At 37.5% G+C, this 12,445-nt stretch overlaps 1 protein-coding gene across 1 annotated transcript in view; it reads left to right on the forward strand.

The window, feature by feature from the left end:
• The first annotated feature begins 244 nt into the window (after positions 1-244).
• LOC127412425 (cartilage acidic protein 1-like) overlaps positions 245-12,445 on the forward strand; it is a 72,848-nt gene continuing 60,647 nt past the window's right edge. Inside the window, exons 1-4 of the mRNA XM_051648766.1 lie at positions 245-426; positions 1,386-1,582; positions 1,689-1,825; positions 9,208-9,364. Of these exons, the coding sequence (XP_051504726.1) occupies positions 245-426; positions 1,386-1,582; positions 1,689-1,825; positions 9,208-9,364 (673 nt within the window). The remainder of the gene's footprint in view (positions 427-1,385; positions 1,583-1,688; positions 1,826-9,207; positions 9,365-12,445) is intronic.

A 12,445-nucleotide genomic window follows, 5' to 3' on the forward strand; every position in this document is an offset into this window, starting at 1 on the left:
TACATACGGCATAGAGTATAGAACATAAAAGCATACATAAACCCATCCATCTAAAACTTAATAAAATAATGACAGAATTTACATTTGGGGTAAACTACATTATAACTAAATTGCTAAATTATATAATTTAAGAAATTCTCATCTCACACATATTGGATAACAGATTTACCAGTGTCCAGAGGTTCCAGGGAGCTCATTTTACTTAAAACCTCAATTGATTCCACAGATGGCAATGTCAGCGTGGATGTTACTGCTCACTGTGGGTGTGTCTGGACTATCTTGGGGTCAGCGTTCTGAACCCATGTTTGCCTCAATAACCCACAGTATTTTCCCCATGGACTACGAGAACAACCCCACACAGCTCAACTATGGCGTGGCTGTCACTGATGTGGATGGAGATGGAGATCTGGAGATGTTTGTATCAGGGTGAGTGTTCTGAAAACCACATTCATTGTTTTCACTAGAAAAATGAAGAAACAAACAGTTTATGACATTAAATTTCTTTAGGGACAATACTTGATCAATGTCTGGCAATATGGCGTGCTCATGTTTTATCGATTAAAGTAATATATATGGACACAGAACAGAGATACTGGCCAAGAAAATGCTATTACCTCAGTTTGTGGAATGAAAGTTATATTTTCTTGAAACAGAGATGTCATAGCAATCAGTTGGGCATATTTGTAAACCATTTGTGAAATGATTTGGATCTTAGTGTATTGGAGTTGATGATAACGGATGTAATTGGAGAGTTGAAGGTTTTTTGGAGTTGTGCTTAAGAATTTTAGAGTCAAATAGAGTGTAGCTGACAGAAGGAGCTATAGGGAGTCGGTTTTTCCTTTTAGTAAATGACAGCTGAGTTTGAAATGTGGGATAGTAGATCTGAAAAATGTACTCTATATTTTATTCTATATTCACTTAAATGAATTGATGTTCCAAATGCTACATAAAAGGGAATTGGTGAATAATGCATTTTATCCAGTTAATTCACACAAACTGTCTGAATGAACTGATTCACTTAAATGTTTTGGACTTCCCACTGGGAACTCGGAATATTCCTTAGCCTTGCTATTTTTGTTGGTGAGATTATCTTCTAGAAGAGACATATCTGGGATGGGGGGAGAAAAACCTGAGAAGCAGGACACTTAAGCAAAAGTCTACATTTGCTCTGTTTAATATCATTGATGTCTTAGAGAAACAACTAAGATATTTAAAAAAGATATTCTCAACTGTGTTTTTCTTTCCTATGGGAGAGTGAGCCTGTTTGGCTGTGGCCTTCTTTGTCCATTGACTTGAATTCATGTTACACCAGATTTTGAATGGCTTGTGCAAGTAACATTTGTATAAAAGTTATATATATGCTTTATTTTTTCTTTTCTTTTTAGCTACAATGGCCCAAACCTGGTGCTTAAGTATGACAAGGTTAAGAAGAGGCTTGTTAACATTGCAGTTGACAACCGCAGTTCTCCATACTATGCACTCAGAGATCGACAGGGCAACGCTATCGGGGTGACAGCATGTGACATCGATGGTGATGGCAGAGAGGAAATTTACATCCTCAACACTAATAATGCCTTCTCAGGTATAAAACAGTTTCACTGAAGAGGCTCTGAATTAAATACTATGGTAAATGGATATTAGTTATTTTTCATGTAACTTTTCATGTCCTCTCACTTTTCCTCATGCAGGGAGAGCAACATACACTGATAAGCTCTTCAAGTTTCGTAATGGGCGGTTTGAAGATCTTCTGAACGATGAGATAAATGAACACAGGGATGTTGCCAATCGTGTGGCTGGACGATCAGTGGCATGTGTGGATAGAAAGGTAACACCTCTTCTCAATTTGCATCAAAGGTAATACGGTGTCCTATAACCAGTAGTGATGCGGTACGCCGACAAGCTATAAAAGCTATTGCTTCAGTGTAAAAGGATATTCTTTTTTTTTCTCCCCTTTTCTCCCCAATTTTGGAATGCCCAATTCCCAATGCGCTCTAAGTCCTCGTGGTGGCTTAGTGACTCGCTTCAATCCGGGTGGCGGAGGACGAATCTCAGTTGCCTCCACATCTGAGAGTGTCAATCCGTGCATCTTATCACGTGGCTTGTTGAGCACGTTACCGCGGAGACGTAGTGTGTGTGGAGGCCCACGCTATTCTCCGTGGCATCCACGCCCAACTCACCACGTGCTCCTTACCGAGAGCGAGAACCACACATTATATTGACCACGAGGAGGTTGCCACATGTGACTCTACTAGAGCCTGACCGATAACGATTTTAGACGGGGAAAATTCACAGATTACTGACATGGCTGCCGATATAGTAAATTTTTGTAATTTTGTATAGTAAATGTGGATTGTGCACTAATTTTGCACCGATATGACTATGCAAAGGTACTCAGAATGCTGCTTTCTTAAACAAATATTTTTATCAAAGAATATTTGACATGATTATTATACATTGTCAACCAATTCTAGAAGTGAACACTGAGAAAATAAAGAATAAATAAAAATACAATAAATAGCTAAATAAACATCAGTACTGTATATTCAGTGTCAGTCAGTTGCTGACCATTTAAATAAAGAATAAATTAAAATACAGTAAATAGCTAAATAAACATCAGTACTGTTTAGTATGTCAGTTGCTGACCATTTAAATAAAGAATAAATAAAAATAAAATAAATAGCTAAATATACATCAGTATGTCACGAACTTCCTTGTGTTTTTTTCCCTCACCTTCAGTTCAGTTCAGTGACTGTTTAGTTTTCCCCTTGTTCATGGACTACACTTCCCAGCATTCACCTTTTAATTACACTCACCTGCCCTCCATCTTCCACAGCTGTTCCCTGTTCCCTCATCATTCATCTGTGTGTATATATATATATATATATACCCTCTTGTTTCTTTCACTGATTGTCAGTTCTTGTTTTTATGACAAGCTGTAGTGTTTATGTATACATTTATTTAGTGTGTATTCTTCCGTGTTTATTATTGTTATCATTAAAAAGCTGTGATTGGATCCTAAGCATCTTTTCTAAAAGATCACCACCACCACGTTACAGAAGAACTGACCCACAAATGGATCTAGGGGCTGTCCAGATACTCCTCCTCACACAAGAAGATCATCCATTAGAGGATCATGTCTGGGAGTTCATTGAGCTTGCAAATGTGGTGCGCTATGATGACCGCACTCTGATGTCATTTTTCAGAGCCGGTCTAAATGATGCATTAAGGGATCGGATGCCCCAGGCTGATCCTCACTGGACTTTATGTGCGTATGTGGATTTGGCTCTCAAATTATGTGGCTCACTTTTCAATGTAGGGGAAGAGGACATTAATCTCCCCCTACAGTGAATGCCCCCGGGTGGCCGTCAGTTCCACGGCTCCTTGCCCCAGGCCTGCCACGGCCAACGAGCCAATGCCCACGCCTGCCATGGCCAACGAGCCAGCATTGCTTGCCTCGTCCGTCCCAGAGCCAGCGTTGCAAGCCTCGTCCATCCCAGAGCCAGCTCCAGCCCTAGAGGAATTTTCGGGGGGGGGGCATCTTAAATGTCTCTGCCCATGCTCACGACCAGAGGTCATTCCCCAGTCTCTGCCCATGCTCACGACCACGAAGGTCATTCCCCAGTCTCTGCCCATGCTCACAACCACGGAGGTCGTTCCCTCATCAGTGCCCATGACCACGGAGGTCGTTCCCCAGTCACTGCCAGTGCTCACGGCCACAGAGGTCGTTCCCTCATCAGTGCCCATGACCACGGAGGTCGTTCCCCAGGCACTGCCCTTGCTCATGACCATGGAGGTCATTACCCATTCACTGCCAGCGTACTTCGTCATGGTGGTTCCGCCCTCTGAGTCTTCCACAACTTCCACTAGTTCGCTAATAACTCTACACGCTGGTGTGTTCTTGTTGACTGAATTTGACTGACTAAACAATGTAAACGGAATTAGCTGACCTCAAGGTAGGTGGAGCTCCAGGTCACACCTACCGATGACGTGGACCAGTAGCAGTAAGAAGGTTTCCTAAAACCACTGAAACTAAAGCAAAAACACATTCTTGTTGGCAAGATTTTGTTCTAATTGACGTCACACCCATTATTTCTTCGATTTCGTATGACTGTATATCGGGCATTTAGGCTGCTTCAATTGCTTCAGTCTCCATGTAATCCCAGACTGACTCGATGCTCTGTGGGGGCCATGTCAGCTGTTGCAAGGCTCCCTTTTCTTCTGTTCTATTCCATTTGCAAAAGGAATGTTTGGGAGTCTAAAATGTATTTTTCCTATTGACACACTAAAGCTGAAGATATAAATAACCATCTTAAGACAAATGTTTTTGTGAAACATCTTATGTGCCTAAGACTTTTGCACAGCACTGTATATAAGCATGAAATATATTCAGATTGTGATTTTGTGTCATACAACATTTTCACTTTCAGTATGGACAGAAATTACTTGGAAACTTTGCAACATGCCTGGTTATGACATGGTTCAATATATTCACATAAAAACAGTTAAACTAACATGGTGGGAGTTGGAACATTTTGTACGTTTTTTTGAGTAGGGCTTATTTTTAGGGCTTTCAAATCTCTTCAACCAAACTGCAGTGCAATATAAGGGAAAATGGGTTCTTGAGGGTGTTGAGAAACTTTTTACATCTCGTTACTGTCTGATCGTTTCACCCTGACGAGCCCGAATCCTTAGCGGCCATCATTTACTGTTCATCACCGTGGAGTCCTGCTCCCCCTCAGCCAGCCAATATGATTGTTAATTTCCAGCGTTCTGCAATATTTGTCTCTGACAGTGAATCATGTGCTGTGATAATTAGAAAACGCAAAGCCTCATTTGTTTTTGTAAGGAGACGTATTAGGAGGGAAGACCAGTGTTAATTTGTGTCTCTGCCTCTTCGTTATCAGAGCACCTACTGTCTGTACGTGCTTCAGGGTACCTAATCTCAGACGGCATGAAAGATGACAATACATGTCAATGATTTGTATTTAGTCTAAATACAATAAGCTGAACAACATATTTCTTCAATTACTTTTGGACTCCATGCTGTTGTGTGGAGCAGTCAGCAGTGAAGGATGCTCAGTAATCCAAGGGAAGAGCCGCGAGGGATTGAAATGGATTTTTTCATCCGCAGTCATTTGACTGAGCCGATGACAGTGAGAGGGTGCTGCATAAAAGTCCTTCGTCAATAATTTTATGATTTAAATGATTTAGGATCAGGCTGATAATAGGTTTAGAGAGAAACAAAACAAAATGTGTTTGGTCTTCATGAAATTGAAGTGGGAACCAAAAAAAAAATCATCCTATCACTGGAATATATTCACAAGTCGATCTTTATAGAGACTCTTTGGAAAGTTGAAAATAGCTGCTGATGCAGATCGTTCAGGTCCTCATTATGTGTATTTTAATTATTTTGGAACTGAGACCGTTTCATCTGTTTGCTGACTAATGGAAGACAGTGGAGTATATGGAGACAGTGGAGAAACCTGTTTGAAGAGAATGATTATTTTATTTTAAACACACTTCAGTTTTAATTGTAGTCATAGATGGTCATAGAAGTTTCAAATGACAATCATTAAGATGCAGAAATTCATAAATCATATGGTTGATCCGTATGTTTTCTTTGGCTTCACAGACATCAATATTCAAATTCAAAGCATAGTTATTTTCTCCTTGAAAATGAAGCACCATCATTTGTCTCTTCAAAGTGGACAGGAAGACTCATGGGCTTGTTTCTATAGGGAGATGGATCGGTACTCAGACTCCCCTATCAACAACCTCAGGTTGCTGCAACCTCAGAATGTGTCAGTAAGTGCACTGGGTTATTCTCAGCAAATGGTGCTATTTATATCCCCATGGCTTACTACTGATTGTAAACAAGGATACTGATTTTAGTCATTATCCTTAAACATAATTGATAGAATTAATAGTGGGTAATGCAAAATTTTATTTTTAAACATTTTCACCTGAATATCAGGATGTCCCCATTATCTTAACATTACATTTTGATGGGTTATATGAAAACAGTCAATTCAAATTCTGCCTAAATATAGCTTTTATTGATGTTTAATATCATGCATTCATGTCATATGTAGTTTTGTTACTTAAAAATGCTTTATGAACATAACCGTTCAAAAGTTTTAGAACATTAAGACATTTTTTTTTTTTTAAAGAAATTTATGCTTGTTCACCAAGGATGATTAAAAAATACTGTAAAAAAGAAGAAAAATATCAGTAATGTTGCAAATTATTATTACAGTTTGAAATACAAACAAAACAAAAATGTATTTTGTCTTAGTTTTCTAAAACCTTTAAATGGCAGTGTGTTTTCTTAGAAAATGCAGAATTTTTCTTTGTCTGTCTTTGTCCCAGTTATGATGTGGTATTTTCCCCTTTAAAGGAAAATTCCAGTTTCGATACAAGTTAAGCTCAATCGAGAGCATTTGTGCCATAATGTTGATTACCATGTAAATTCATTTTGACTCATCCCTCCTTTAAATAAAACAAAAGCAAAAATCAGGGTTACAGTGAGGCACTTACAATGGAAGTGGATGGGGCCAATTTTTGGAGGGTTTAAGGGTGGAAACCTGATATTTATAATTTTATAAAAGTACTTACATTATTTCTTCTGTTAAAACTCTTGTATTATTTGAGCTGTAAAGTTGTGTAAATTGTAGTTTTTATAGTCTTTTTAGGGTTCATCATGACAACAAATTTGTAAAATTGGATATAACTTACACAGAAATCGTTTTTTAATCATATTAAAATCATGCTAACACACATTGTATACGTCTCCTGGCTATACTATACTTTTAGAAACTGAGTATTTTAACGTTTACAGATTGGCTCCATTCACTTCCAATCTAAGTACTTTTCTGTAAACCAGATTTTTGCTTTTTTTAAAGACAATGGCTTTCGATTGAACTGAACTTTTATTGAACATGGATTATTCTTTTAAAAATAATGGTTTGATCTTTTTGACGTCATATTTATGGGAGTTACATCATAAGTGTCTCTGGCCAAACTGTAAAAAAAAAAAAAAACCCTGTTAAATTACGGTAAAAAAACTGCCAGCTGTGGTTGCCAGAAATTCACCTTAAAAAATATGGTAACCACATTTCAGGCTTTACGGGATGCCATTTTAATGGCTGTATATTTTACTGTGCATTACCGTCATTTATATTATTAAATGATAAACTTGATATATTAACCTTCTGAAACTGTAAAATCTGCTTTTCACTTTATAATGTATTGTTAATTACTGTAGTAATTACTAAAGGGCACATAATGACATGAAGTTCATCAATAGAGGCCCTTCCTGGAGCAATGACCAATAAACATGTAGAGACAGTGCTCAGTGTCACTTACACAAACACTAAACACCATCAGGCTAACACATGTGAAATTAAAATAATGTAATAAACATTAACTAAACTACATCAAATATAACACAGAACACCCCAATATACATAACTGATATTAAAAATAAAAATAACTATTCACATAAAATATAATGAAATGAACTGGGTCACACAGGGAATTCTGGGAACGCTCAATTATTGTTTTTTACCCTAATTTTAACAATAATTTACCGTAAAAAGGACATGTACTCTCTTGTTAAACATAATATACATTTTTTACTGTTAATTATACAGAAAATCATACTATTTACATAAAAATATTTTGACAAAAGTTTAAGGTAAAACTATATGTACTGTCTTTTTAAATATATTAAAATATTTTACTGTATATTTTAAGGTAACTACCTGTTAGCCAATTAATTTTTTTTTTTACTGTAGCATTTTTACAGTCTTTTACTGTTAAAATAAATGTTTTACAGTGCACATGATTGAAACGCAAGTTTTTACTGTACACTTGGTCATACTGTATTTTGTCCTCTTCAAGCTCAATATTTGTGCTCTGTTATGGGAAAAAAAATGTCAGTGATCATTTTATTGCAGATTTTTTTTTCACCCTAAATGTTGACTATGAATATTGTGTTGTGGTGATATTTGTTAGTTAAAGCTATGGTGAGCCATTTGTGCACTGACCTTCCACACTGTAACTTTCAACCCCAAAACAATTTGAATGTAACAGGGTTGGCCCAAAACGTTTTAAAAACATTAGCATTAGCTACATTACACTAAATTACATCAGATACGGGACAATGTTACCAGCAAAACCTCTATAAATTTCCTTCTTTATTGATAAACAGTGCATGAAAAACATGAAAACCATGAGATTTAAACTGCTACTAGACTCTGGGGCAGCTTGTGTTGTAACTCCATTATTCTTTAATTTGTGTTTTCTGACCTGAAGTGGTAGTTGTGTGGAAGCCAGAGAGCATTTGACATTTTCATTGTTGTGCCTCATTAGGATTCTGGTCACGAGCTGCTGATATTTATATACTTGTGTATATATTTCTTTATTTCACCGTTTCCATGCTTTTGGATCGTGGGTGTCTTTATTGAAACTGTGTGTGTAAGTTTATTTGGTTGGCTACTTCACTGACTTCATGTCCACAAGGGAATCTTTCTGATAATGGGGTGTGAAATTAATATCCAAGGGGAGGCGGCTGAAATATGTATGTATGTGTGTGTGTGTGTGTGTGTGTGTGTGTATATGCTACTGTACTGTATGTGCAAGTATGTGTATATGGTGTATGTGATGTGTTTGCAGTATGTGGAATTTCAAAAGTCTATGTTGTATTGGTTATGAGATTACACATTTGCCCTGTTCCAAAACCTAGCAAGCTGCCTATGAAGGCAGCATTTTAAGGCATCATAAGCATGTTCTTAATGGAATTGAGATGAGAGAAATGGCCATAATAAATACACTTATATTTCATTCAATACTGAAAAAAGCAGTGTATTTAACAATTTAATATTTTATCTAATATGTTTGTGTGCTTATATACTGTATGCTTATTAGAATGTTGTGCAGTTAGCTTAGCAACATGCTAATGTCAAACCCTGTTAAAATCAGTTGCAATTCAAGTTTTCTGTGTGTAGCTCTCTTTGTGTGGCACACGGATTTGCTTCCTATATGTAAAGCATTCCAGATCAGTCACTTATAATGTCCCATGACATTTAGGATGTTTCCTTAGAAGGCACCTGCCTATGTAGGCAGCAAGGTAGCTCATTAGGTTTTGGAACAAAGCTATTATTGCAGATATCATTTTAAACTCTATGTTTTCATTTCCTTTCTTAGGGAACAGGTCGGTATTCCATCTACATTGCCAATTATGCCAGCGGGACTGTTGGTCCACATGCTCTGATTGAAATGGATGAAAGTTCTAGTGACCCGTCCAGGGGAATCATCGCACTGTCAAACGTGGCCGAGCAAGCCGGAGTCAACAAGCTCACAGGTGTGTGTAATCATATTTCTGAATGAGTTACAAAATACAGTATGTGAGTTGAGCAGTCATGGGTTATATTTTCAGAGAACACAAAACTGATCAAATTTAAGTTGCTTTGGATAGATGCATCTACTGATTACATATATGTAATTGGAATGTAAATCTTTGCACAGTTCTTGTGCAGTTTTTGAAAATGTTTGTACAGTTGTGAGGGCGATGCATTAGTGTGTTGATATGATTGTTGGAAAATGTGAATAAACTTCAAATCTGAGAGAAAAGTGTGACATATGGCCCACCTTAAGTTTTTATTTTCATTATTATGTGAATATTATGCGAAAGGAACACTTCATTTTGGTTTTTTCTCAACAAATCTTCGGTCGTCCCCACGCTCATGTTCGCCCGTCGCATACGTCATTCATTTTCACTAAACATTTGTATTTTTGATCTATACTTTTTCAGTAAGATTTCACGAAGTCTGTATTTATTTCATTCTGACTGTTAAAGGAATTATCTGGGTTCAATACAAGTTCAACTTAATTGACATTTGTGACATAATGTTGAATTATTATTTCGACAAGAAAAAAATCACAGTTACAGTAATGGACTTACAATGGAAGTAGATACACACACAAAATACACACTGTTTCAAAAGTATAGCCACAAGACGTAAACATTAGATTTGTTAACATGATTTTACTGCAATAAAATCAGGGATTTACAAGCATTACCGAGTTTACCAGATTAAAGAGTATACCAGCCTTACTGCCTTATGATATCAAAGTTATAATATGTGAAATAATTTTACACAGAAAGGGTTAGCAAGCGATTTTCACATCAATATCATGTTACGCGTATAAGGTCATCTGTATGCTTCTAAACATTGACGATGGCATTTTACCATATAAAATTTACAGTGTCCTCTTTTGAGTAGACGGACCAAAAATTTTGTTGACTTATGCTGAACTTCACAAATTTGTATCCAATCAGATGGTCTCTAGAATGCCCCTCCCCTGCAACTGATCAGCAAGTCGTTTCATGGCTGTGATGAAACAAAAGCCTATTGTCTTCTTTAATTTCAACACAGGGCATTAAACTGCTCATCAAGCCATTCCATGGGGTCTTTAACACTGTGTTTAACACTTGATGAATTCTTGCTGACATGCAATTGCATTATGCATTAACATGTGTTATATGCTTGTGATGGAGCATTATCGGAAAAGAAAATCAAGAATGTTCCAGGCAAAATCGAGCAACTCCTCTTGCACACTGCACTGCTCACATACTCTGGTGTGTAAGCATGATGTTAGTGAATATATTACCCATGACTCTTTAATGGCCATGAGCTGTAGGGTCAAATTTTATTATTTGTTTTTTATTTTTATTTGTGGCTGATTTACAGCAGAGCTCAGTGCTCATATCGGCTTTGAATCACTGAATTATAGACAGTGTTTATCAGCTAAAGCAGCCAGTAATAGAGAGAGCAGGGCCCTGGAAAGCAGTGCTGAATAAAGAGATGAAGATTTTGGCCCACTCAGCTGTTTGGAGCACTGAAAGTCATGTGAAGGCACAAGGACGAGTAAGCTGTATTTCAGCTCTTGACTTATTCAGTGAAGCAACCATTCCATTAATCACTATGGAAGAGCAGGGTTTTGGACAACCGTTCAGAGTGCTTTCAGGGGAAGCGCTCTTGTGGAAGACTGAGAAAGGAATGAAAGGCACAATACAGTATGCTACTAGCGCTTAGAATAGTGATACCAAGCGGTTCCCTCCCAAAGTTACAGTCAGTTTCGCAGTTTAAGATTATGTGTGTCATTTTTTGAAAAACATTGCTCTGTTTTTGAGCATTTGAGCACTCAGACCAGGGGTGCGTTTCCCATACAACTACGTAACTCACTGCTTAACCACAATAGTATGATGCATCTTTGGAGAAATTAGCTAGTCATGACGGTTTCCTGAAACCGTAGTATGTTGCACACCCATTGTTGGAATCACGTTAGTTCAACAACATAGAGCTGTCATTAATGAAGTTATGCAGGGGGTGGAGCAATAACTTCTGCGGATATCAAATTATAATAGCTCATTTACACGTACTCCAGAAAGCTGTTTAATGTGGGAAAGCTGCTGAAGACACGCAAGCTGCATGCTCTATGTAATGCGACAGAGGCATTGGGCAGCAATAGTGGGGATCCCATTTACATCAGACTAATGCGCAATCTTCAAAAACAAGAACTTCACTTATGCTTAAGCATGGACACATAAGCTTTGTTCTCTGACAGAAGCCATGTGTTTGTTAAAGCGCTTTCTCTTAACAGTCTTTAATCCCTTAAATGGCTGCATTCACGCCTATGTGACGTTTCAGACTCTGGAATAAGCAGTTTTCTTAAGTGCATGTAAATGTGATCAAAGTCTTGATAGAATGAAAGGTATATATGGAATAAAATATATAGAAGCCTCAGTGAAGTCAAATGATGTCCACACAGCAAACTAACATGGCACTGTGCTTTTAACCACAGATGGAAGGCTGTAGTTCCAACCACACAACTTTGAAATGCTGTTTGCAAATGTTCGTTGGAACTATGGTTTCGGGAAACACCAAATCGCTGAACTATGTTGGTAACTTGCGACCATAACTGGCTAACGAAGCATTTAGGAAACGCACCCCAGGCTGACATTACAACATTGGCTTAATCAGTGGTGTGCGTTTAGGGTGGGACTTTGTTTTTCAACCAGTGCCAGATGGGGTTTTGAAACAATGTGTATTTAAATGTTTATGGACTGGCTCATTTCACTTCCATTGTAAGTGCCTTACTGTGACCAAAATTTTTGCTGTTTTATTTTTTTTACATTTTTACATATTAACTAGGGATGAGTCGAAATACATTTTTGTGGTAATCAACATTATGCCACACATGCTGTCAATCGAGCTTAACTTGTATTCAACATGGCCCATTCCTGTAAATGGTGGTCGCACTAGGCTTTGAACATTTTTGTTTGCATGAATTTTGGGATAGTATCTTTAAGATGTGTTTTGTGCAATCTTTTTGAAATAGAGCAACATTTAAGATAGCTGTAACGGGGTCCAAAACGTTT

Source organism: Myxocyprinus asiaticus, chromosome 21 (genome assembly GCF_019703515.2).
Source record: "Myxocyprinus asiaticus isolate MX2 ecotype Aquarium Trade chromosome 21, UBuf_Myxa_2, whole genome shotgun sequence".
In the NCBI taxonomy this organism is placed as follows: Eukaryota; Metazoa; Chordata; class Actinopteri; order Cypriniformes; family Catostomidae; genus Myxocyprinus; species Myxocyprinus asiaticus.